This window comes from Camelus bactrianus, chromosome 32 (assembly GCF_048773025.1).
Source record: "Camelus bactrianus isolate YW-2024 breed Bactrian camel chromosome 32, ASM4877302v1, whole genome shotgun sequence".
In the NCBI taxonomy this organism is placed as follows: Eukaryota; Metazoa; Chordata; class Mammalia; order Artiodactyla; family Camelidae; genus Camelus; species Camelus bactrianus.
The window spans coordinates 22,442,854-22,467,977 of NC_133570.1; the positions used below are offsets into that span (position 1 = coordinate 22,442,854).

A 25,124-nucleotide genomic window follows, 5' to 3' on the forward strand; every position below is an offset into this window, starting at 1 on the left:
ACCCTTGACTCTTCTCTCAGGGCTCTGCCTAATCTGCTGGCAAACCCACATCCTGTTCCTCCTGGCCCTCCAGGCTCCACCTTGCCCACCCACATCCCTTGCATCCTCCCCCTGCTCACTGATTCCTCTGGCAGTCTACTGTCCTCACAGCAGCTGCAGGGATCTTTATAAAGTGACAGTCAAGCATCACTTCTTCACAGAGGCTTCCCAGATCACCCCATCTAGCATGGGGCCGCTACCCAACCCCCCAGCCTCCACTTGGCTGCTACCTCTGTCAGCGCACTGTTCTGCAAACTCACTCTCATTTTAACACAAACCCATGGCTCCTTTGGCTCCACCAGGAAGGATAGCATCTTTTGTTGGCTACTGTGTTTGAAGCATCCAGAACGGTGCCTAGCCCACAGTCGGTACTCAGTAAATGATTGACTGTTCATTAGAATGACTAAATGGAGTTTCTCTTTTCCACCAAAATAACAAGGCCTTTTCCATCCCGTCCACTTGCGCCAGTCGGCCTTGGCACCCTCGTCCCAGCGGGGCTGTTAAGTCCCAGTCTGGCCCCTCCTCTGGTGGCCATCGTGGGGCTCCCCCGGGGGCAGGTAGGTTCAGCGGGCCTGTTTACGCTCGGGGATTTGGACACGCAGCCGAGCTCCTCCTTTGCTGTAGGTTAGGTGGCACTGCCTCTGGTTCTCGGAGGGAAGGACAGCCCGGGCCGCCAGGCAGCCCAGGTGAGCCAACAGAGCCGTGCGGCCAAAGACCGGTTCCGCCCCGCCCGCAGGGCCCCGCCCATTCAGTCTCCCGGTGCCTCGATCCGGTTTTCTCTTCTAACCAGTAATGCCAGCCCCGCCCCTGTGTTTGCCCCGTGGGTCCTCGCTATTGGTCCTCCCCTGGCTTGCCGCGAAGCGTCTAGTTCCTCATTTGGCCATATGTTCTCCCGCGTGGCTTCCGCGGGCACCACAACAACTGCCACGTGCTCAACCATGGGGCCTGCTCATTGGCCCCGAGTCTCGACCCGCCCACGCCCCCGGCTTCCCGCTTCCTCCTCCTATTGGCTACCTGCCCCAAGACCCCGCCCTCAAGCCCTGGCGGGCTGCACCTCCGACGCGGATTAGCCGAAGGCGGGAAGGCGGGGCTTAGAGGCGGGTTAAAGAGAGCGCGGGCTATCTGGACACGCGTGTTTCACAAGGTTCAATGGCGTGGCGGGGGCTGGCGACCGAGTTCCTGCAGGTGCCAGCGGTGACGCGGACCTACACCGCGGCCTGCGTCCTCACCACCGCCGCCGTGGTGAGTGGACCCGACGGGTGGGGCGTCGCCAGGGATACAGCCCCGGGGGTTGCCGTGGTCTTGGTTGGACCCGCCCCCCGAGGGCCAGCCCCTGACGCGCCCCTGGTTCCGCAGCAGCTGGAGCTCCTCAGCCCCTTCCAACTCTACTTCAACCCGCACCTCGTGTTCCGGAAGTTCCAGGTGAGGCCACCCCGCCCCTTGCACCTGCCTGCCCCGCCCTCCCTGCCCGCCTCGCGCATGACCGCCCGCCCCTCGCAGGTTTGGAGGCTCGTTACCAACTTCCTGTTCTTCGGGCCCCTGGGATTCAGCTTCTTCTTCAACATGCTCTTCGTGTATCCTGCGCGGGCCAGGCCGGGGTGGGGAGGCGGCGGGGAGCCGGGAAACTGAGGCCCCGCCCGGTGGCACTTCCTATACAGACGCTGCAGGTTCCGCTACTGCCGCATGCTGGAGGAGGGCTCCTTCCGCGGCCGCACGGCCGACTTCGTCTTCATGTTTCTCTTCGGGGGCGTCCTTATGACCGTATCCTTCTCGGTCTCTGGAACCTCTGGGCCCGGCCGGTGCTGGCTCTGGGGCCCCTCCTTGAGCGCCGGCCCGAGACGGAGTCCTTCCCTCCAGCTTAGGATGTACTGAGCGTGCAGCGCGTGCTCAGCTGTAGATGCCAGGGCTAGATCTCCAGTGCTGTACACAACACACCTTAGGGTGGTGCGCAGAAAAGAGGGCGATGGGCCTGGGGGCCGAGCCCAGAGAGCCAGTAGCCAGGAGGAGCTGGGGTAGGGACGGGCAGTGGCGCGGGGCTGGGGTGAGGTGGAGAGGCAGGGCAGATCAGGTGGTGCCTGGAGGCCACAATGTGGCCTTGGACTGGGAAGGCCACACGCGGGCCATAGGGGAAGGGAAACCAGCAGGAGGGTTCCAGGGTTTAGAAGTCCCAGGGGCCCTGGGCAGGGCCTGAGGCCTTGACTCTGGCCCAGCTGCTGGGGCTCCTGGGCAGCCTCTTCTTCCTGGGCCAGGCCCTCACGGCCATGCTGGTGTACGTGTGGAGCCGCCGCAGCCCCCGGGTGAGGGTCAACTTCTTCGGCCTCCTCACCTTCCAGGCACCATTCCTGCCTTGGGCGCTCATGGGCTTCTCAATGCTGCTGGGCAACTCCATCCTTGTGGACCTGCTGGGTGAGCCTGCTGTCTACCCTGCCCTCCTCTGGCAGGCTGTCTGGGACCTGAGGGCCTGCTCAGCCAGAGCCCTCCCTCCACTGGCACTGGACCTCTCATCTGTGTCCCCACCCCGTCTCCCCACCCTCATGGCTCCTGTTCTTCCAGCCCCTGGAACTTCCAGCTGGCCTGTACTGTAGGTTTCACTTCTTGAGGCCTGACCTGCTGATGCTTCTGTAGGTCCTTACCTAGGTGGGGACAGGTGGGTCAGGGTTCCTGCTTTGAGGCTCCCACTCCTTCGATTTTTCAGGCCCTCCCCGCCCCTGGTCCTGCCCACTTCCGGGCCAGTCCTGGTCCCACCCTGGGCTGGCCATCTGTGCAGGACATTGGGCACTATGGAGTCCCAGAGCAGGTTCTGGATTGTGGAGGGTGGCCTCGGCAGCTGGTGGATCTCCGCAGGGATCGCTGTGGGCCACATCTACTACTTCCTGGAGGATGTTTTCCCCAACCAGCCAGGAGGCAAGAGGCTGCTGCTGACCCCCGGCTTCCTGTGAGTGCTGGGATGACGCCCTCCCTGCCTGGCCTCAGGTGGCTCCCCCACCTCATGGGGCACCCTGCTGGCTGCAGCTCAGCTTGGGCCCCTCCCGACAGGAAGCTGCTACTGGACACTCCAGAGGAGGACCCCAATTACCTGCCCCTCCCGGAGGAGCAGCCACAACCCCCGCAGCAGTGACCCCTCCCAGGGCCAGGGCCAGCCCCAGGGACCTATTTTCCCAGCCTTGGGCTGGCCTGCAGCCCCTGACCCCAGCTTGCAGCACAGCTACCTGTCATGGAGGCTGAGCCCATACCCAGGTCCCCCCGAATAAACACACTGACCTGCAGCCTCTCTGCCCATAGCACTGGCTCTCCTGCCTCGGCCGGCCACACCCTTCCACACAGGGCAGGTGCTGCTGGCCTCGACCCAGGGCCACCAAGCCTGGCTTGCCCTCTCAGAACAAGTGCAAGGGGCAGGATGAGTCAAGAACCTGCCCAAGGTTGCCCAGCAGAGCTCTGAGCTCACAGGTGGCCGACCCGGGGTTCTCTTCCCCACCCTGCTGCTGCCTCAGTGGAGCCCTGGGCAATCCCACCCACTCTGGCCACTGCTCCCTGCCAGCCAGTGAGGGGCATCAGATCTTGGTGGCGGGGCCAGGACTGGGCTGTCCGGTCACGCCGTCTGCGGGGCTCCTGCCTGTGGTGCCCACAGGCTGACGCCTCCCTGGGCCCCTCCTGCCCTTCCAGCAGCCCACAGGTGGGCCTCTGCCTCATCTGCCTGCCAAGCAGCTAAAGGACTGGGCCAAGGACCCAAGGGCCAGGTCAAAAGAGGGCCAGACCCTTTCTATGACCCCAAAGCCTTAAGTTCCACCCCAGCAGAATCCTCGGCAAATTCTGCCCCTGCCGGTTTTGGCTGCAGACCCAGAGCCTCATCAGGCCCGCAGCTCACTTTTCTCTGTAAAGTGGGCATCAGATGACCAGTCTGCAAGCTGGTTTATTCCTGGGTCGGCAGCAGTGTGAGGGCTCCTCCAACGCTGGGTGTCACATTCACAGATGACACAAATATTCACTGTGGAGTCAGACCTTAACTTCACGGGGAAACCTCTGCAGCAGCAGGTCCACAGCGGGGCAGGCTGGCGGCGTATGAAGGCCCCACTCCAGGCCGCTCCCAGGCAGGTGGCCGGCCGGCCCAGTGGGGTTGAGGCAGGCAGGGGTCACCCCACCCCACCAGCTGTGGGGCTTGGGCTGTCCTGCTTATAGACCGAACACCTCACCTCAGCAGCGGAGCCCACTGGTCTCCAAGGCCAGCTGGGCTTGGACTCTTCCTCTTTGTTCAAGGCCTTCCAGTGAAGCCCAGCTGTCCCCTTGCTGGGGCTCCAGCAAGTTCCACTCCTGGATGGAGGGCAGTGGCTGGAGTACAAACTCCTTGGGAGCTGTCATGTCTCAGGATGTGCTCACGAGAACCCCCAGCCCAGAGGGCCAGGCCCATATCACCCCATATCCTACAACTGAGAACCCTCAGCACTCTGCTCCTGCCCGACGTGGGCCTTGGGCTGGGCTCTGGGTGCTGTGGGGCCCCTGCTATGTCCTGACCCTCAGCCCTGCCAGCACTGAAGGCGGGCCAGCCTGGTGCAGGGTCTTCAGTTAGACAGCAGCTGTGCCCAGTTCACCAGGTGGTGCCTGGCCCAGTGAGGAGGCCCACCCACATGTCACCCTGGCATGTCCCATGTAGAGAGGGACCTTTCCATGTTACAGAAGAGGATGCAGAGCTGGGAGGAGGGTCAGCCCATCACCCTCTGAGCCGGCGTCAGGCTTGGCTTGCTGCTCCAGGCTCTCCGTCACTCCTCACAGCCGGCTGGGAGGGAGGAACTGGCCCGGCCGTGGCACCAGCCGGGGGTGGAGATGGGCCCAGTGTTTCACACACGTGGCTGGGGGCATGGCAAGAGTGGTGCACGCCTGTTAGACCTGAAAGAGCTGGGCACAGGCCCTCGATCCCTGCACAGAACAGGGCCTCTGCAAGGCCCAGGGAAGCAATGCTCCCAGCTAGCAGCGGCCTGGCCAGCTGCACACAGCGGAGCCCCGGGCCCTTGGGAAAACCTGTGGCTGCTCCAAGAGGTGGGGCAAGGCTGTGGGTGACAAGCAGGCGGCTCTGCCCTCTGACAGCAAGAACTTGCCCAGCACCTGTGGGTGGGAAGCTGGCATGGAGGAGGAAGACCTGCTCTGACTCAGGATGTGCAGTGGAGGAGGGCAAGGGGCCTGCCCACCAGCCGTGGCCACACGCCCAGCCACCTGCCTCGTGCCCTCCCCACTTCTTACTTTCATGCCACCACTTCAAGAAATGGAACAGGACCTGTCACCTTTTATTTAAAAACTGTTGCTCGCCCTGCCTGGGGCTCCTGTACAAAAACAAAACACAACCCAAATGAGGCCTCTTCCTGACCAGAGACGGACGGTGGGGACTGGGGCTCAGCAAACGGAATGTGTACCCGGGGGAAGGCAACCCGGGGGAGGGCGGCCCAGAGGCTCCTGCCCCGTGCTCCTCAGGACAGCCAGGCTGCCCTCCTCCTTGTCCCCTCCTTCCAGAAGATGGAGGAGAGTCGGTCCAATCTTCCAGATGCTCCGTGGGAGCCAAACGCCACCAGGTGGTTACCAGGCCGGGGCAGTGTTGGCCAGACGCCTCATCCGCCTGCAGGAGGGGAAAGGTGGTGACCCAAGGCGGCTGCCCTTCACCCAGGGTGCCGTGGGCAGAGACAGGACATGACTGTGGGACCCCAGCCCTCCCTCAGCCTGGACCTAGAAGCTGCCCTCTGTCTTGCCCACCCCTCCCAGGGTCCTGACACCTGAGTTGGTCTGTGGTCAGATCCTGACCCCATGGCTGAAACTTGCTCCCCGCAGGGCTAGGTGGGGACTCATCACCCAGGGGCCTGCCAGGAGAGGCGGGGGGGCACCTTGTGTTCCTGTCCTGATCTCGGATCTTCTTCTCCATCTCGGCGTCCGTCAGGGTCTCCAGCAGTGGGCACCACTGGTCAGCATCGCCTGTGTTCCGGATGGCAATCTCCACCGTGGGCAGGGGGTTCTCACTGTGGAAGACGGGAGGGAGGAGGTGCTGGTTCTCAGGGTAGCAGTGGAGGGGGCCCAAGAAACCACTGTCCACCCTGCCCACCAGTGGATGGGACGCTGGAGCCTGGTCTCTGCCCATCTCCTCAGAGCAGCCTCTGACAGGGCAGGAGGGATGCTCCAGTCACCAGAATCTCACAGCAGAGCCGCCTGGACCTCCCCTCCCTGGCAACAGTGCTGCCCCCATGACCCCGTGAGCTCCTCTTCAAAGCAGATGGTCACCTTGCTGCCACCGCAGCATCTCCAGTTCTGCAGACTGGGGAGGGGTCCACGGAGCGGTGTTATGGGGGCAGCCATTATCACTGGACCCTCTGGCTAAGTGGCCTTAGCGGTGGTGGGGTCAGCCTCCAAGTAGGCTAAGAAGGCTGGGGGGTGCCTGGCCAAGCTGCTGCCTCTGGACCCAGCCAGGCAGGGGAGCCTCAGCACAGGGCCCAAATCTGGGCCTCTCCCACCTGCAGCCGCCACGCTGGCCTCCTGGGCCCTCAGCTCTCCCCTCCGGCCAGGCCACCTGTCCTGTGCCCAAGGCTCGGCCCCCAGAAGGCCCCTCAGGAATCGGCCCCCTGAAGCCCTGCAGAGGCAGCTCTGAGGGAGGGCAGGCGGGGCCCAAGGAGGCATAAGACACCTGGTTCTGACCCCTCATCTGGCAAATGGGAACAATGTCACTGCTGTAAGGAAATTCAGAGAATCACTAAATATCCAACGTACATCCATGAGTTGGGGGGCCAGGGGCCCTCCAATAGCCTCCCCAAGACGGTGCCCAAGGTTGTGGGAACGTCCATCCAGGCCTGACTGCAGAGCCCCGCTCCCCACGACACAGGCAGTGCACACACGGCACCCGGGGCCCAGGCCCATCCCGGCCTTCCTCGTGCTGCTTCTCCGCCCAGAATCTTGGAGGCCGCGAGCACGGGGAGCACAGCCCGGGGTGGCCCCTACTCGCTTGCAGAAGCAGGGTTCACCTCTTGCTTCCGCAGCTTGGCCTATAGGGTCCACGCCCACAAGGCCCAGAGCCCGGGCTTGTGCGGGTGACTCAGAGGCCGGTGGCTGGGCCCCAGCCGCCCCTCCTCTGCTGCTCCCGGCAGCCGCTCTCCCCAGCCAGGCGCGGGCTAGCAATCCAGAAACCACGGAGGCCAGACTCAAACATCGTTCCTCACCTCGAGGGCTCCCAGCCGCCTTCCTCGTGCGGGCAGACAAGAAAGTCGCCAAGCCCACGCCGACGAGAACAAAACATGTTTTCCTCTTAACTTCAACAAGGCCTGGCGTGTAGGTCCTGAAGGCCCCTGTGTTTACCTCCCCGGGGCTCTGGGAAAATTCCACCCAGTGGGTCTGTTCTAAAATAAGAACGGCTCGAGCCAAGCATGGAAGGTCGAGCCTGGCCCCACGTGTGTGTGGGGGGGGACACGCAGGTGGAGAGCCACCCTGCCGACCACCCTCCCAGGGGATGCCACTTCCCTGGCCTCGAGGCCACCTGAGACCCCGACACTCCTACCACGCGCAATGTCCAGGCAGGAGAGGCCCTCCGTGGCTGAGGAGGCAGAGGGACCAGGAGGTTCAACTTGGGTGTGACCCCACTCGGTCTGACGGCCAGCTGAGAAGCACGTTGTCGGTGAGGTCAGAGACGGTGGGGGGAGGTGACCTGCCCCCCAACCAGGTGGAGGGGGACAAAACTCAATGTCACCCCTCGACGTCACCCTCCTGTTTACCATCCAGTGACTTTCGACAAGGGGCCAAGCCCACCCAATGGGAAGAACAGTCTTTCCAACAAATGGTGCTGGGACAAGACCCGGGAGCAGACAGCACTTTCCCAGGCATACACCAAAGGCACAAGCAACAAAAGAAAACAAAGATAAATGGACTTCATCAAAATTTAAAGCTTTCGTGCTTCCAAGGACACGGTCACCAAGGTGAAACACAACCCAGGAAGGGGAGGAAACATATGCACACCATGTACGTGACACCAGCCCCGTATCTAGGACACATAACGAACTCTTACAGCTCAAGAATAAAATAACAACCCAATTATAACACAAATGACTCAAACAGCCTTTTTTGCAAAGAAGATACACACATGGCCAGTAGCACATGAAACGATGTTCAACATCATTAGCCATCCGGGAAATGCAAATCAAAACCATCTGAGATGCCCCTCCACCCCGGCCAGGGTGGCGACCAGGTAACCAAGGCTGGCGAGGATGCAGAGAAAATGGAACCTCCCTCTGCTGGCGGGAACATAAAATGGCACAGCTGCTTTGAGACAAGGGTCCAGCAGTTCCTCAAAGTGCTACAGAGTTAGCACGTGACCTGGCAAGTCCACTCCCAGCTGCACACCCAGGAGAACGGAAAACAGGTGTTCCAGAAAAACCTCTATATGGCTGTTCACAGCAGCACTACTCTTAACAGCCCAGAAGCTCCAACAACCCAAATGGCCATCAACTGATGATTGGATAAATAAAACCCGGTCCATCTATGCCATGGGATGTTATTGAGCCATGAAAAGGAATGAAATTCTGACACAGGCGCCACATGGATGAACCCCCAAAACATGCTAAGCCAGCCACGGAGAACCGTAAGTTATATGATGCTGTTAAGTATCCAGAGCAGGCAGATCTACAGAGAGGGAGATTAGAGGTTGCCCAGGACAACACAACTCTGCGAACCCACAGAAAATCAGAGTCGCATGCTCTAGACATGTGAACAGTATGCTATGTGAATTCCACCTCAGCGAAGCTTTTACAGAAACAAACCAGCCAGCCCTGCCCCCGGATGACGGAGCCTGACCTCACACTCCCCGTCCTGCCCTCGCCAGCTCTCCGAGCACCCAGCCCCGGCACACACAGGCCCACGAGCCACGCGGGCTGGGGAAACACAGCGGTCCTCCTGAGGCCAAAGGAGGTACGCAGACGCCTCCAGACCCCTAGGCAGGCCATGCCCTCCCACCTGGCTGGCTGGGCTACTGAAGAAGGACATGCTCCCCCTGGTCCCCGGGGAGTGTCCCTGCCGTCAATCCCGAGGATTTGAAACCTGCACATTCAGCACGAGTCGTCCCCCTGCACGACTGGAACTGGTTAACTGGCTGCTGAGATGAGGGAGGGCCCATCTATGTCCTGACCTGCCGCCCCGGGGCCCCGCCCTGATTGGAGCTGCATGTCTCTCTGCCAACGGCCCGGAGCCTGACCAGGGCTCCTCTGGGTGGGCAGCTCAGTCCCGGGGAGTCAGAGCAGGAGGGATACTGCTTCGTGTGAGGGCACCCTCCACGTCCCAGTCAGACATGAGTTCTAACTCAGTCGGCATCTGGGGATGAGGTACTTGGGGTTGACGTCACTCCCAGGACCTCAGGGTCAACTCTGGGAAGCGAGGCCACCCCAGGCTGGTCCCAGGCTCATTGGCCTCGGCCCGCGGGTAGTGAGTGGACACACACTGTGGCACCATGAGCAGGCCTCCCTCGGATGTGGGGAGCATGCCAGCCACCACCCCCGACCAGTGCCGAGGCCTCCTCCCTGGGCCTGGATGCCCATCTGTGGACCAGGACCCTGAGTCAGCAGGGCTGCTAGAGGGTCACAGGAGGTGACAGATGTGCCGTCTCAGCCGGGACGCTGGGGACCCATGCCCTGGGGTGTCTGGTCATTCCTCTTCTCTTGCTCAGAGTCACAGGAAGCCTCAAGACAGTAGTCTCCTGGGATTTCTGGGAGAACAGCTGAGACACAACCAGACTCACGCGCTCCTTGAGGGGCGGACTCTGAGTAATGACCTCCACATGTGGATGACAGCTCATGAGCAGAGAAAACACTAACACTCTGCCCTGGTGCAGAGGTGCTTGGTGCCGCCCCTGCCGGCACACCAGAGGGACACAGGAGGAACTTGCCCAAGGTCCCACCTGAAGGCGTAGGTCTTCTGATGCCAGCTCAGCTGCCCCCGGATGCTGTACGCAATGGTGGTGACGAACTCCCCGCCCAGCCCCAGCTCCGAGCACAGCTTCAGGGCGAACTTCTCCGGTGAGTTCTCCTTCTCCGACATGTCCCACTCGAACTGGTCCACCAGCGAGATGTTTCCCACATGGATGTTCAGCTGGGCCAGGAACAGGGACACGAGTTAAGAGCCTGGGCCATGAGGAGGTGGGCTGGCTGCTCGGGAGCCAACAGGTTGGGCTGGCCCTTGAGCCTCTGGCTGCAGCTCCCCACCCACAAAATGAGGCTGAGCCCACAAACCTCCTGGGCAGCCACGAGGGTCTCTGGCTCATGGCCTAGCACAGTCACCCTCTGGGAAGGTCACCACCTGAGTCCCACCTGCCCCTATTCCCACCACCTCTTCCCCTGTGACACAGCACCTTCCCCCAGGACCCTGGCAAGTGAATGAGACAGCATGGGGCATGCAGGGCACAGCCTGCCCACAAGAAGAGTGAGGAGTGAGCCTATCCTACAGTCAGCTGGCTTCATCTCCTCTGCACCACCCGGGCTCCGTTCCGCGCTTGGCAACGCCACGGCAGCACCCCCAGAAAGCGCCCAGAACATGATAGTCAGAGAAGTCAGCCCACACCCCTCCCCAGAGAGCCACATGTGCCTGAAAGAGAGCTCTCCAGAAGCCCAGTCCCACAGCACGGATCCCAGACAGGCCTGTCGAGGCCTCCACGGGCCTTCAGCGTCCCATGACCCCTCCCCAGGCTGAGGAACCACCCACCTTGATAATGACACGCTGGTCTGACTGGTCCTCCAAGATGCTGTCCGTAGGGTAGGACTCAATCTGCTGTCTGATGGCAGAAGCGATGGCTGGGACGAAAGTCAGTGGGTTCAGATCCAGGTCGTCGCAGAGAATTTCTGAAAACATCTCAGGGGTCATCAGCTTCTCTGAAATCAGGAGAGAGACAGGGACTGCCAAAGGACTGCAGGGTCCAACCTCACCGAGCTCGACCCTGACTCAGCAACCCCTTCCTCCTCTGCCAAACCTCCTGGACAAAGCTAAAGAAGTAGACGAGGATGATGGGTCCTCCCAGACAGGGTCAGGATGGGAAGCACTGGACAGGCACCCCCTTTAGGCCCCCATTCCATACACACCTCCTCCCCCCACCCTGGGGGGTGGCCAAGACCCTAAATGTGCCCTCATCCCAGGCTCCCCGGCTCCCCAGCTCCCAGGCTTAGACAGCATAGCTCCATAAGATCTAACCAGAGACATCCAGGGAGAGGGAAACAGATTTCAGAGCTAATGTCCGTGTCCTCCCCTCTTCCGCCCCAGGCAACCAGGGAAGCCCACATGAAGACACAGGGAAGGGGGTAGAGGCAATAGCTCAGTGGTAGAGCACATGCTTAGCACGCATGAGGTTCTGGGTTCAATTCCCCATGCCTCCATTCAAAACAAACAAACAAAAAAGACACAGGGAGGTGGCCTCAGAAGGAACCAACACAACTAACACCTCGATCTCAAGACTTCCAGCCTCCAGAAGTGGGAGGAAATAAAATCTGTTCCTCAGCCCCAGCCTGTGGTGCTGTCACACAGCCTGAACTAACAGGTTCCTCCCAGACAAGCCTCTTTGAGACCAGCGTCACATGGGAGGATGGAGCAGATGCAGGTGCAAGTCCATCCACCACTACCGCACCAGTAGAGAAATCCCTCAGAGGTGACATTAGGCTGCTTGTGGTCTTTTATGGACCTTTGCTCAGTTTCTGACTCTGCACTCGACAAGGTGATAGCGTGGAGGTGTGTGTGGATCCCGGATCCTGGAAGTGTCACCACACCAGGCATGAGCTTCACGGGGACCATCTGCAGCCAGCCAGACTGCAGCAAGGTCCTGTGCGATCGGATGTTTTCTCCCACCTGCCCGTTTCTCCCAACCCAAACCTCAAAGACCATGTGCTGCTCTGGGATGAGCCACAAAGAGAAAGCCAAGAATGAATCCTCTTGTGGGCACACAGCACAATTCTGTCATCAAGAACCAGGTCTGCCGCTATTTCCTCACTAGCCCAGAAGGGCTAGGGACCAGCCCTCCTAACAGCACCACTGGGCCAGACCCAACACCCAGCCGGCCCACGATCAGTAACGCACACAGCCAGCGAGTGTTGTTTATTCTGGAGATGCAGCAGGAAGCTGAGGTGCTCAGGCCCAGCAGCCTATGAGTATATTGTGCAGAGTCTGTTTAAAATTAGCCTTTTTAGTTTGTGACAGCTGTAGATTCACATGCTGTCTTTTTTTTAACTGAAGTATATAGTCAGTTATGATGTGTCAATTTCTGGTGTATAACACAATGTCCCAGTCATGCGTATATATGTGTGTGTGTGTGTGTGTGTATATATATATAATATATATATATATATATATATTATATATATATGTATATAAAAATTCATTTTCATATTTTTTCATTAAAGGTTATTGCAAGATACTATATTCAGTTTCCTGTGCTATACAGAAGAAATGTGCTTTATCTATTTTTATATATAGTGGTTAACATTTGCAAATCTCAAACTCTTAGCATATGCTGTCTTGATCACCGCAGCTATACACCAAGCCCTGAGACTGGGAAGGCATGCCTCCCGCCTCCTTTGTCAGAATTGTTGTAGATGCTCTAGTTCCCTAGCCTTTCCACGTAAGTCTTAGAGTAATTCTTGTCTACATCTACAAAGAGTCTTGCTGGGCTTTGCATAGAAACTGCATTAAACTTGCATATCAATCAGGGAAAGCCAACACCATGGCTCCACAAACAGGGTTGTCTGTCCACTTATTTAGATCTTCTTGAATTACCTCCACCAGCACTTTGTAGTCTTCAGCATACAGATCCTACACATTTGAAAGGTTTACACCTAAATACTCCTTGTTTTAATGGAGTGATTGTAAATAGTAATGTCTTTTCACATTGGACACTTGAGTATCCAAATGCTCACTGACAGTATACAGTACTTAGAAATACAATTGATTTTTGCATGTTTATCTTGTGTCTTATGACTTTGCTGGACTCAGCTGTTAGTTCTAGTAGATTTTTTGGAGTTGAGCTCCTGGGATTGTCTACGTAGACAATCAGGCCATCTACAAACAGGGACAGTTTTATTTCTCTCTTTCTGATCTGTATGTCTTTTATGTCATTTTATTGCCTCATTACACTGGCTAGTACTTCCAGCACCATGCTGAGTAAGAGTGGTGAGAGCAGACTTCCTTGCCTTGCCCTGATCGTGGGGAAAAAGAGTTCAGTCTTTCCCAACTAAATACAATGTTAGCTATAGGATTTTGTGTAGAGGCTCTTTACCAAGCTGAAGAAGTTTCCCTCTACTCCCAATTTTCTGAGTTGAATTTTGTTAAATACTTTTTCTGCATCAGTTGGTATGATCGTGTGATTTTCCTTCTTTAATTTGTTAACATGGGTCACATGGACTGATTTTCAAATACTGAACCAGGCTTGCATTCCTGGAACAATTCTTGGGCCATGATGTGTGATTCTTTTTATATTTTGCTGAATTCTATCTGCTACTATTTTGTGAAGAATTAATATATCCTTAATTATTATCTGCAGTCTACTTTTTTTGTGCTTTAATTTTGGTATCAAGGTCATACTAGCTTTATAAAATGAATTGGGAAGTGTTCCCTCTTCTTTTCTTGTAAGACATTGTATAGAATTGGTGTTAATTCTTCTTTAAATGTTTCATACAGAGAAACTATCGGGGCCTGGAGATTTCTTTCCTGGAAAGTTTTAAATTACTACTCCTACTTCCTTAGTAGCTGTAGGGACATTAAAATTACCTATTCCACATTGGGTGAGTTGTTGTAGCTTGTGTTTTGCAAGGAACTGGTCCAAGATGTTCTGGTTAAGGACACGGGGCAGGTCACTCATGCTGCTCTACCCGTGCCCCCCTCACCTCTAATCACTCTGAAACGAGGGGTCTCATACCCTGTTAGGTTATCTGAAACTTATACTAGTACATTGGGTAACAGTGGTTAAGATTCTGGTGATTCTAAATTTTCATTCATTTAAAAATGATATTTGCTATGTTTTTCCCTGAATATAAATAATATACTTGTTGTAAAAAGCCTGAAAGATTCAGGGGAAAAAAAAAAAACAAGAGAATAAACCCAGGTGTAATCACCCATCCCAGAAGCAGACAAGGACTCTGCGCTCGGGTGGGGTCCAATGGCAGTTTTCTCACCTGCATTTGCAGAGTCTGGACTTTGGGAGGGGGAAGAGTGGGCATCTGACCCAGACTCAGAGGATGAGAAGAGGGAGGGCAGGGGTGGATGGGGCTGAGGAATGGCCAGGTGGCTGACTCCACTGGAGCCACAGCAAGGTCACAATTGAGCACTGTGGACCAGCGGCCTGCAGGCCAGGCCCAAGCCACCACGTTCACTGTGGGAGGAAGGAACCCAAGGCCCATGTGCCCAGCCCACAGGAAACAGGCAGAAGAAGGATCTGAACCCAGGGTCCACACCCTCCAAACCCACACCTCAATGCTCTGAATGTGGCGTTCCGAGCCCAGGACCCCCGACATCTGCACGATAGGATGGCTGGTCCCGGCCACCACATACCGTTCATGTTCCAGGTAAAGGCATCCCGCAGCTTCTGCCCATCAATCTCCATGTCCAGCCGGATGGGGACCAGCACCTCGGGCTGGGACGCGTTCTCGTGGATCACCGCGGGGTCGTGGTCATCGAAGCTAGAGGGAGGTGGCGGCATGTCAGCAGGGGGGCTGGGGTCCCCGCGCCCAGGACCCTACTCTCTGCACTGCTGGCCTCCACAACCTGACAGAGAGGAAGTCCACTCCTCACGGGCCCTGTCCATGCTGGGCTGAGTTGGCAGAGACAGAGCCAACGGGAGTCCTGTGGCCACAGGGGCAGAGCACCAGGCTCACAGACACACGGGGAGGGGGAGCTGCTGACTTTGGCAGCAGGATAAGACAGAGATGTTCTCTTAAGGAAGGGAAGTCTAAGCCCCAGAGCAGGCAAGACTTTCCCAAAACCAGTGGGAAACTCCTTTCCTTTTGGAGGTGTCCCCAAAAGAGGAAGGACGTGAGTAAAGGCCAAGGGTGGGAGGGTCGAGAAGGTGCTGAGGGAGCAGCCAGGCCAGTGAAGGCAGGGTGCAGACTGGGCGGGGCAACAGGTGGGGGGGGCGCTGGGGAGCTACAGGCGTCAAAGTGGCCCAGCTCTTGTCTCCAGCCTCGGCCCTGAGGAGCCCCAGGAGGGCTGTTAGCCAAGCAGCTCCTCGCTCACACGTGCAGTTTAGGAAGAGAGGAAAGAGGCGGAGTGGGGGCGCCATGGGAAACCCAAGGGCGTCTGTGGAAGATAGTGGGCTGCAAGCTGCTCTCAGAGAGCATGGGGCACAGAGGACGAACCAATAAACAAACGAGGAAAACACAGCCCATGGCAGACACGCGCCTGATGGGGAGCTGGCCAAGGGTGGCTGGATTCTGGGGACTTGGAAGGCTGAGCAAGGAGACGTTTGCTGAAACTGGCTTTGTGGTGTGAGAAGGAAGGACTCAGGGACTCTAGCCTAGGTCCCAGGATGGAGAAGCCTGCGGGCAGCATGTGCCGGAGGGGGGGACGCATTCAGGGAGAGCTTGCAAAATGCCCCCCGAGGATATCTACATCCTAAGTCTTGGAACCTGTGCCTGTGACTTTACAGAGCTAAAAAAACAAGGAGAAAGCTTTACAGATGTGATTAAGTAAAGAATCTTGAGAGATTATCCAAGTGGCCCCTAAATTACATCACAAGTGTCCTTATAAGAAAGGGAGGGAGACTTCATACACGCCGAGGAGCCCATGTGACCACAGAGGCAGAGATTACAGCGATGTAGCCATAAGCCAAGGGGTGCGGCAGCGCTGGGAGTTGGAAGAGCCCCCAGAGGGAGCAGGGCCAGGCCAACACCTTGACTCGGGCCCAGGGAAACTCCCGGTCCCCGGAACTGGGAGAGAATACACCCGTGTTATTTCAGGCCACACAGTTTGTGGTGTTCTGTTTCAGCAGCCACAGGTAACTAACACAGGAGTCAAGGGACGGCATAAGAAAGGTGCCAGGACTGCACCCAGGAACTTGACCCGAGGAGCTGGGGAGCAAGAGCCCGGGGCCAGAGGGGGCGAGGCCGGGGCTGGACCACGTCGGAGGCCAGGGAGACCAGCTTCGAGAAGGAGCAGCGTTTCAGGGACACAAGGTAGAAGCAGTGTTCTTCTGGGGAGCAGGAGACCAAAGGCGGAGGCACACTCACCAGAGAGGGAAGGTTCTCTTCTTGTCCCGGCCCATGCGGTTCCTGTTGATGGTCGTGGAGCAGGGCACGGCGTCCAGGTGGTGGGAGCTGTTGGGCAGGGTGGGCACCCACTGGCTGTTCCTCTTGGCTTTCTGTTCCCTGCGAGACACGGGAAATCCCTCTGCTCAGGCCAGGAGCCCAAAACCGCCCACGAGGCCCCAAGTCGAGGTCAGTGGACACCCACTGTGCTCCTGCTGGGACCTCTGTGATCCCAGACTCTGCAGGCGGCTATTCCCTCGGCTCCCACTGGCACCCGCTCAGAGGCATCCAGGTTAGGGGAAGGTGCCAGGGGCCCCATACATGGCAGAGCAGACCCCAGCCCACTGCAGGGGCCAGAAGCAACATCCTACATGCTAGGAATGGGCTCCACGCAACACCGTCCCTTCCACAAGGAAGGGGTACAGGGGTGCTTCCCAGAGGAGCAGCCCTGGAGTGGAGCCTTAAGCACTGAGTCAGAGTTCACTGGGGGGATGGATGGAAGGAGGGCATTTTGGGAGGCAAACAGATAGCAGCAGGGAGGAGGAGCAGGTTGTGGGCTCGGCAAGGGCTGGGGCTGGGGCTGGAGACACAGAGAGGGTCTCAATTACAGGGGCTGGCTGCTCAGCGAGGAACTGGCTGCACTCGGCCGCTGGGTGGGAGTCCCTGGGGGTCTGAGGCAGGGAGGGACTCCATTAGCGTTATCTCACATGGGCAGTCCAGCCTGAGACAGATGAGGCCACGCTGTGGCCTCTGGGCCTTCAGACCGGTACAGGTGAGCAGATGTAATGGTACATACTGTCTAGAAAACAACGTTCAAAGTAATTTAAGGAACCCCCATCAGTGACTGTGTGTAACTCACCTTTCTATCCCAAACCCCTGCACTTTATCTCCAGGGAACCAGACCATTGCCTGGTTTCCTGCTGCTCAGATGGTGCCCTCCCAGGAGGGGCAGGGGACACGGCTGGCAACCCCCTCCCTCCCCACGGGGTGGTGGAAGGCAGAGGCAGCAGCCATGGCCTCTGTTCTAAACCTGGAGCCACTCACACCCGACACTGAGGTCCAGGAGCACCCCTGAGGGTGGGGGCTGGGAGGGATTGAGGGCACCAAATTTGCCCAGGAACCCCCTCACGTTCCCCACACTCAGGTCTGGCTCTGACCTCATGACCTACTTCCACCTTACGCCGGAGACCTGGGAAAACGGGGAACATGGAGAGAATTTAGGTGAGAAGTTGGGGCTACAAGATGGGGTCCCTGCCACAGATGATCTGGCCGGTGGTTTCTAATCCTGGCCCACAGGCTCACTTCGAAAAACGTGAGTGGAAGGTTCCCGAGCCCCATCCAGGTCACGTGATTCCTGTCTCGGGGGAGGGCCTGGAATGTGGATTTTTTACAACTTCCACGGGCGATGCTGGTGCAGAGGGGCCTGTGTCTGGGCACCTTTGATGCAGACCACCCCCCCTTTTCTGACAGCTCTCCTCCTAGTGCTCGCACTGCGGCTTTCACCAGAATCTGGTCTTATCTCTGGAACAGGCTCTCATTTCTAGGCCTCAGCGGCCCCACCATCCCCTCCAGCCAGGGGGTCTCAGGTGGATAATGCTGGTCATCTCACAAGCACAGTGAGGGCGACTACACGGCCATGCACAGAATCCGAGGATCTGAGTCATGTAATTCAACATTCCTGCCACCACAAGGGGGTTTGTCCAGAAGCCCCCACGGGGGCATCCAGCCTCTGCCTGACCTGTCCACTGACCGGACAGGAGGTGCCAGCCCTCCTGGGGGGCTCGCTGGGCAGGTGCTTCCTGAGGGTGGAGCCCACGGAAACGGCTTTCCTTGAACCCCTCCCACCCCCGACCCTGTGGTTCTCACCTCCGGGAACAGGATTCTCCTCCTTCAGCTCTCCCTCATGCGACAGAAAGTACTGACCATCCCATAAAAGATGCCCAGCTGATTGTGATGTGAGAATTCAAAGTCCCATCCATGTGAACATAATTTCCTTTTGCGCCTTCTCTAGGAAAGTCTGACTATTACTGTGTCCTTCCCACAGCCCTTGAGGAAAAAGGAATCCACAGAGCACACATCTAGAACAGCGGCCAGGCTGGATGCATGCCACCTTTTTGGGGGGTTTCGGTGGTGTCATAAAAACAATCCAGCAGTAAAATTGAGAGACGATCTGGAAAATGACTTTGCATAACCACGTCACTTGAAACAATCCCCGGCCTGAGTGCTCCCTGGGGTCTTGTGCATATGAACATGTTTTCTTGAGGGCTGAACTCGGAATGCAGGTATTCTGCGAGTCTCACTCGTGTGAACCATGTTTCGGGTCACTGTGGTCTACTTACCTATGACACATCATCACGTCCCGGTCTACTCGGGTGTCTGCACCTTCCCTCTCCTGGCCTCTCTCTGAGGCGGGGCACTCGGGGCTCCCTACCTCCCACCAGAACTCACACGCCACCGAGAGCATCTCTGTTAGGTGATGGGTTTTGTTGCTGCTGTTGTTCTTTTAAATTGTTTCCCCGGAACCAATTTCCAGGGGTGAAATTAATGGGCCAGAGAATGAAAAAAAACTTGAGGTCACAACAGGAGCCCCGCGCTGTGTGGGTGTGCCTCCTCTACTGCGCCCCCCCCCCCAGTTCTTTATGTTGCTACTTCTTTTTTTACTTTGCAGTTTTCAAGTTACACACAAGAACAAATGTCCCCTGTGTTTGTCTACTCCTGACTTCAGTGTGGGCTACCCTTCACTTATTTACCTACTGGGCTATCCATTTTCTTATAAATCAGAATGAGCAAGCTCTTCCTAAAACGTAGCAGCTTCCCCATTACTTGCCTACTTAACTGCCGCTGTGAAAACATCCAAATCTACTGTTTGTTTCTTTACTGAGTTTATCTAGGCCACTAATTTTTCTGACAGATTAGTCCCACTTTCAAAGCATTCCTAATGATTCTCCGAAATGCAAGACCTGGCTCGTGTTTCTTAGAAATTCCAAAGACGTAGAAAAAACTTGGAAACCCAGCTAAGATGATTTGTAAGCACAGTGGGGAAAGTATTAAAAGGCACTTTGGTTCCAGAATATGGGGAAGACACCCGTGGATGTCGCGAGTGGCCTGCCCGGGTGCAGTACCTGAGGTAGGTGGGGGGCTCTGTGCTGATGGACACTGCCTTGTACTTTTCATCATTCCCATCCAGAATCTCTTCCACCTCGGAGGCTTTTAGCAGAGTCACACTGGTGGCCAGGGTTGTGTATCCATGATCTGCAACCAGAGACACAGCTGCGGTCACCCTGTGAGCAGGCAGCGGGCCGCAGCAGCTAGGAGACGCAGCACTGAGGTCCTCACATGCGGGAGGTGGGAAAAGCGGTGTCAACCTGACTACTGCCGAATGCTGGCCTCTTCCAAAAGGGCAATCTGGACCGAGTGCTTTCTTTGGAGGTTCTACCGGGTTAGCACCCCCTTGGGATGGACAGGGACCAACGAGTCCCAGGAGCACGAGCTCCAGGCAGAGGAAGAGCACGGGGCAGCGGCAGCAGCCACAGCGCAGCTCAGCGAGCAGAGCTCTCGGGGAAAGAAAGGCTCCAGAGCGCTGCCACCAGTGGGAAGAGGTCTGACACCGCCGCAGTCCACAACACGAAGCGAGGTGGAGATGGAATGAAAGATGAGAAATAATTTTCTTTTAAAACAAGAGCCCAGAGAGTGGGAAAGAGCTGCTTCACACGAACAAGAATTCCTGGCTCAGCGCCAGTCAACGCGAGCTGTCTGGGGAGCGGGGCGAGTTCTAGGCAACTCGACCCCCGGCTCTCCTAAGGGACCCCGGCCGAGGGCCCAGAGCCGCCGCCTGGCTCCTCCTGGAGAAACAAATCGGTTACGGGGAAGGCGTCTCCCAAGCACGAGGCGGAAGAGGTGCCGACACCCTCTTCGGGGGAGGCTTGCGGAGGGAAAAGCAGGGCTAGGGCTCACTGCGTTAGCGACTGGCTCCATGGGGGCGGGGGGAGGACAGATGGGGGCTTTTTAAAGCGAGAGAGTGAAATGTTACAGCAGTGGATAAAAAGCAGCTCCGGCTCCTGCATTAAAAGAACGCAACTTCGAGCACAGAGGACGAGACCACAGCAGCGCCCACGGACCACACACCCGGACTGGACTGGCTGCGAAGCACGCGCGCACACAGGGACACAGGCACGCAACACAGGGACACAGGCGCACGTACGGAAGGGCACGGGCACACGCACACACACGCAGGCAGGGCCACAGGCGCACGTACAGAAGGGCACGGGCACACGCACGCACACAGGGCCCGGGCTGCTCTCTACCGAGCGCCTCCGCCAGGTGGGAAGCAGTTCGCCACCCGCCAAGCGCAGCATCAGAGCCCAAAGCCCTGGGGCGCCTCGGTGTCAGCAGAGCATCCTTGCCGCCCTCGGGTGGCAGCGCCCCAGCAGGCCCAGACACCCAGCAGACATGCACACGAGCGCGAGCGGACCGGCGGCCAAAATGACGTGCTACGCGATGGACGTGCTCCGGGAAGCGAAGCGGTGAAAGCCCGGAGGGGAGCGGGGACTGAGGCCGCCCCCCGCCACTGGGCTGCATGAAGGGTGACTGTGGGACACGCCCACGGCAGATGGCAGAGCATCACAGCATTCCTAAAACGTTTTGAGACCAAAGTGTCTTCACGGCACCCACTTGGCCCCGGCCCCGCCCCTCACGCCCACTGGCCCCGCTGAGAACACCTGAGAACCACCACCTGTTCTCCCGGGCGACCCCGCCCTGGGATGCTCCCGCCAAGCCACACTAACTAAGGTAGGGGCTGCAGTGAAGACACTGGAGTGAAAACGTTTTATCTTCATGACATAAGCGAGTGGTTTTGAAACAGGTTTACAAACCCTCGTGAAGACGCACCCTTAGTGTTAGGTTTTGTTTTTTTACCATGTGACGATGCAACTATTTTCTTCCTCTCTTCCACAGTGGCTAGTCGCCTCCAGAGCGAGGGGTATCTCTTGTACAGAGAACCTCGGAACATACGGAGGTAGTTTCCCACCTATGAGTAAAGCAAGAAGGCTCATTATGAGGGACGCATCTCCACCAGGCAGGGGAGCGCAGAGGCCCTGCTGGATGAGAGACAAACAGACCTCGGGTTGGCCCCCAGGCACTGGGCTTTGAGCAGCAATAAAAACACCATGTGCTGACATCCAAGGTTCAGCGGCACTGAGCATCTGGCCCCCATCCGCCCCTCTGGCCAGGGTGGTAACGTCTGTATCCTGATGACAGGATCAAGTTCACAAAGACCTGAACAGACACTCAGGAGGCAGTCTCCAGAGCTCACCAAGAAGCATGTGGCGATTCTGATTTTGGACAAAAGTCTCTGGCACTTTCCAGAAATGTAAGGCCTCTCCGACTTTCTTTTATCTTCAGGCTTGACTTTGATATTTTTACGATGTAATAAAGACGAAAAAGGTCTTTTAATCTTAGACAGATGCAGGATAATTTCCCCCATGGCCCCTGCTGCTTTGTTTAGTAACAAAACTCAAACCAGAAATACCAAAGGAATTTTCCAAAGAGTTTAAAAAGCACTTATCAGCAATCACCAGCTTGCTATATAAATCACTACTGCTCCAAATGTTAGCTTCAGTTTGCCTGTTCCAAATACTCAAAGTGAAGCATGACATGCCTGATGAAAAGAAATCCAGTCCTAAAGTTTTTATAAAGACACTCTCACTCTTTCAATGACTTTTCAGAAACGACCATTTGAGGCACATGGCAGGGGACAGCCAGTGCACTGGGTGCTGGCTCCACCTGTAACCGGGAACCACTTCCCTTTCCTGGGTCTCCCTACTCATCCATCAAATGCTCAACTGTGAAGTTCACCTGAGGAAGGACCACTTCGACTATTTCCCCACTTTCCTACCTCAGGATAGTATATTCGTTTTTTAAAAGTTCTCCCTTTTTCAGGAATCAAAGATTCGCATGATGGACAATCAGGGCACCGAGCAGCACGACAGAAGGCAGTCATAGCGTCACTCGTGCTCCATACTGTAGGCACAGCCCCACGTGCGGTATTTGGCCTGAGTGTTACCACCAAAGGGTAAGCATGAGCAGCACTGCTCACCGTACCACTGCGCATGTTTTCCTAAGCCCCTCTCAGCTGAGTCCATCTGCCTGAAGATGGCGGGAGGACAGTGACACACTCACTGCAACTTTGGATTTCCTCCCAAGGCCGCTGCACCAAAGTGATGTGGGGCTGCTGAGGGTGCTGCTGTGGCTGGTGCTGAATATGGTGCCTGTTTGCCAAGGGGAAGGGGGCAGTGGGCCACCTACCCAATGTTGTGGGGGGAGCTGCTGGGTATCGGTAGGCAGCACTCTGATCCTGAACCTTCCCCAGACCTCCCAAGGTCTGACAATCGATAAGCTAGGCCCCAGAAAGCAAATGGCCTCTTCCTTTTCCCACCTGGTCTGTATAAACTGCATCTCAGGACAAATGTTCTCACTCAACAGGGCTTAACGAAAAGACTGCCGTGAGCTTTCTAGAATCTAAAACATGTTATGGGGAAGAGCTTAGAGACCATCCAGTCTAAGCATCTCCTTAGACACAGGACAAAAGTGACATGGAGGCAGAGCTGGAATCAAGCCTCCTGCCTTCTGCTCCGTCTCAATTTGCTCCACCTTATAAACGCAAACCTGACTTTCAAAAGGACCACTGACTCAGAGTCAAGGCCAAACTGACTGCTCTTCCTGCATTTTTAAACAACCTGGCCATCATCACATATTGAAACTCCTCCCTGCCTTTGTACCCTGCATCTCAGCAAGTAGCTGCCAGCAGGTAAGGACCATTCTGAGCTCTGGCAGACAGACGGGCACTGGCTCCTCTCCCCAGCACAGCTAGCTTCAAAGTGTAGCATTTTTGTGATGAGGTGAAAAATGTACTGCAGCCTGCCTCTTGTGTTTTATAAAAATTGGTGGGAAAAGAAAACACTCAAGTTCTGATGCTCCTGATAACACTGGTCTCATAACTCAGTACAACTCAGACAAGCCAAGAATCACAGGGTGTCCTGAGAGCCTCAGTGTGACTCTCATGAGATTTAATTTAGTCCCACTATGTTCAGTTGTGAAGGAAAAAAAACCAAACACTGGTGAGGGGAATGTAATGTCTCATACTGAAAACTGCCACAAGGAGAGGCAACTGTTGGCATTTGTAATTACTTTAACTCTCCAAGATTTGCACTTACCTCGTTACAGGAGGGAGACATTACTGCTGGGGACTTGCACATCTCTACACTATATCTATCCATAATTTAAAAACATACGTGTGTGTGTACATCCATACACTATCTGGGGACTGACACAAAGGACTAGTTTGAGGCAATCTGGAAAAACTTTTTACACTTGGTACAAACTACCACTGAAGTTGTAGGGTTTTCCTAAAGTTAGTCTTCTAGCTGATTCAACGAAGTGCTGTCACTTTCAGTTAAGAATGAAAGATTTTTAGGATCTTTCCCCTGTACTAACTGAGAGTCCGTCCAAGATATCCAAGTGTCAACTGCTTCCGAACTGCAGATAGATTTAGCTCAGGGACTGGGGCCCTGGCCATGAAAAAGCAAGCATCCTCCTCCCAACCTATTTCCTCACTGGTAATCAAAGGTCAAAACACCCCCTCAGCCCACCTCAAAGTCAACGAACAGTATGGGGGTGAGCCCTCCCTAAGCCCGGAGTTCTGACCCTGCGATTTCAGGATCCCAGCTGCAGCAATGGGGGAGTGGTGCACGAGAGGGGTCCAACATCCCCCAGTACGTGTCTCAGGGGAAAACCGAACACCCCGTTTCTTTTCGTCCGGCTGACATTGTGGAACTCAGCGCGGAACCAGGGGCGCGTCCGGGGCCCCGAGAAACTGCTGGGTAAATCCGGGTGGCCGGAGCGGGGCGGGGCCTGCTCGACCACGCCCAAACCAGACCACGCCTGCCGGCCCCGCCCCACCGGCCGCGCACGCGCGCGCGCGCGCGCCCGCCCCGATGAATGGAGGCGCGCGTTCTCGGCGCGCAGACCCGCCCGAGGTTCCCGCGGGTACCCGGCCGAGGCCGGCGCCCGGAGGACGAAGACATGCCGGGCGCTACCTCAGAGCCAATCATGTAGAACTCGCCGTCATCCTCCAGCTGGAACTTGACGGGCTTCTGCCCGAAAGTCTTGCTCAGCGCCATCATCATCATTGCGGCGGCGGAAGCGGGCGGCCACGGCCGGGCTGCGAGGGTCAGGAAAGCTGAGGCGGGGTCGGGGCGCGCAGAGCCCAGGGGAGCCGAAGCCGGAGGCGAGGGCGGGCCAGGCCAGGTGCTCGCGCCGCCGCCGGGCTCCTCCGCCGCCGCCGGGCTCCTCCGCCGCCGCAGCAGACGACGACCAGGCCTCCCTCAGTGCGCAGGCGCTGGCGTTGACGCTGACGCGCGCGCCGCCGCCAAACAAAAGGCCGTGGCGCGCCCCCGCGGGCCCCTTAAAGGAGCCTCGGCCCGTTTCTCTTCCTCCCAGGCCCCCTCCCAAGTGGAGGTTCCGGGGAAAACTTCTCACGGACAGAAATAGCACGGAGGCCCTGACTCAGGCAGCGGCTTTCCCGGCCTCACAGCTGGGACTGGAACTTGGCCCAGTGGAGGAGGAACGAAGCAAGGCCTAAAGGCAGGGAGGAGGCCTAAAGTGCCGGTGCCTCAGTTTCCCCACCCAGAGAACGCAGGGCAGCTGCAGGAACAGATATCCCAGTTCCAGGCCACAGCTGTTTCTGCGGCTGGAAAGGGCAGAATGACAACACTGGGCGGGGGCTGGCGGGGACGGCTGCTCTGGGCTTGGCAAGATTCCGAGGCCCAGGTGGTGTTCGCGCTGGCTGGCCCATCATGATGGAGGGGG

General features: G+C 57.0%; 2 protein-coding genes across 15 annotated transcripts in view; one reads left to right on the forward strand and one right to left on the reverse strand.

Moving 5' to 3' along the window:
• DERL3 (derlin 3) overlaps positions 1-3,305 on the forward strand; it is a 9,823-nt gene extending 6,518 nt beyond the window's left edge. The window contains exons 2-9 of one of the 13 annotated variants that reach the window (XM_074356260.1): positions 669-725; positions 1,184-1,281; positions 1,396-1,461; positions 1,540-1,613; positions 1,707-1,800; positions 2,250-2,445; positions 2,735-2,974; positions 3,076-3,305. In XM_074356260.1, the coding sequence (XP_074212361.1) occupies positions 669-725; positions 1,184-1,281; positions 1,396-1,461; positions 1,540-1,613; positions 1,707-1,800; positions 2,250-2,445; positions 2,735-2,974; positions 3,076-3,157 (907 nt within the window). In that variant the 3' untranslated portion in view covers positions 3,158-3,305. Of the gene's footprint in view, positions 1-663; positions 726-763; positions 1,282-1,395; positions 1,462-1,539; positions 1,614-1,697; positions 1,801-2,249; positions 2,446-2,734 lie in introns of those variants that run through there. The other 12 variants (XM_074356263.1, XM_074356261.1, XM_074356266.1 and 9 more) reach the window with 12 other exon arrangements.
• Positions 3,306-5,294: 1,989 nt separating this feature from the next.
• On the reverse strand, positions 5,295-24,663 carry SMARCB1 (SWI/SNF related BAF chromatin remodeling complex subunit B1). 2 transcript variants are annotated; one of them, XM_074356259.1, is made up of 9 exons: positions 24,353-24,663; positions 21,174-21,285; positions 19,382-19,511; positions 16,242-16,379; positions 14,569-14,696; positions 10,744-10,910; positions 9,944-10,134; positions 5,904-6,035; positions 5,295-5,641 (listed from the first exon to the last, which is right to left on the reverse strand). In XM_074356259.1, exons 1-9 carry the CDS (start codon positions 24,443-24,445, stop codon positions 5,602-5,604), a joined length of 1,131 nt encoding a protein of 376 aa, XP_074212360.1. In that variant the 5' UTR covers positions 24,446-24,663; the 3' UTR covers positions 5,295-5,601. The 2 variants fall into 2 exon arrangements, with proteins under 2 accessions (XP_074212360.1, XP_074212359.1); XM_074356258.1 differs by having other exon boundaries at positions 21,147-21,285.
• Positions 24,664-25,124: the final 461 nt, after the last annotated feature.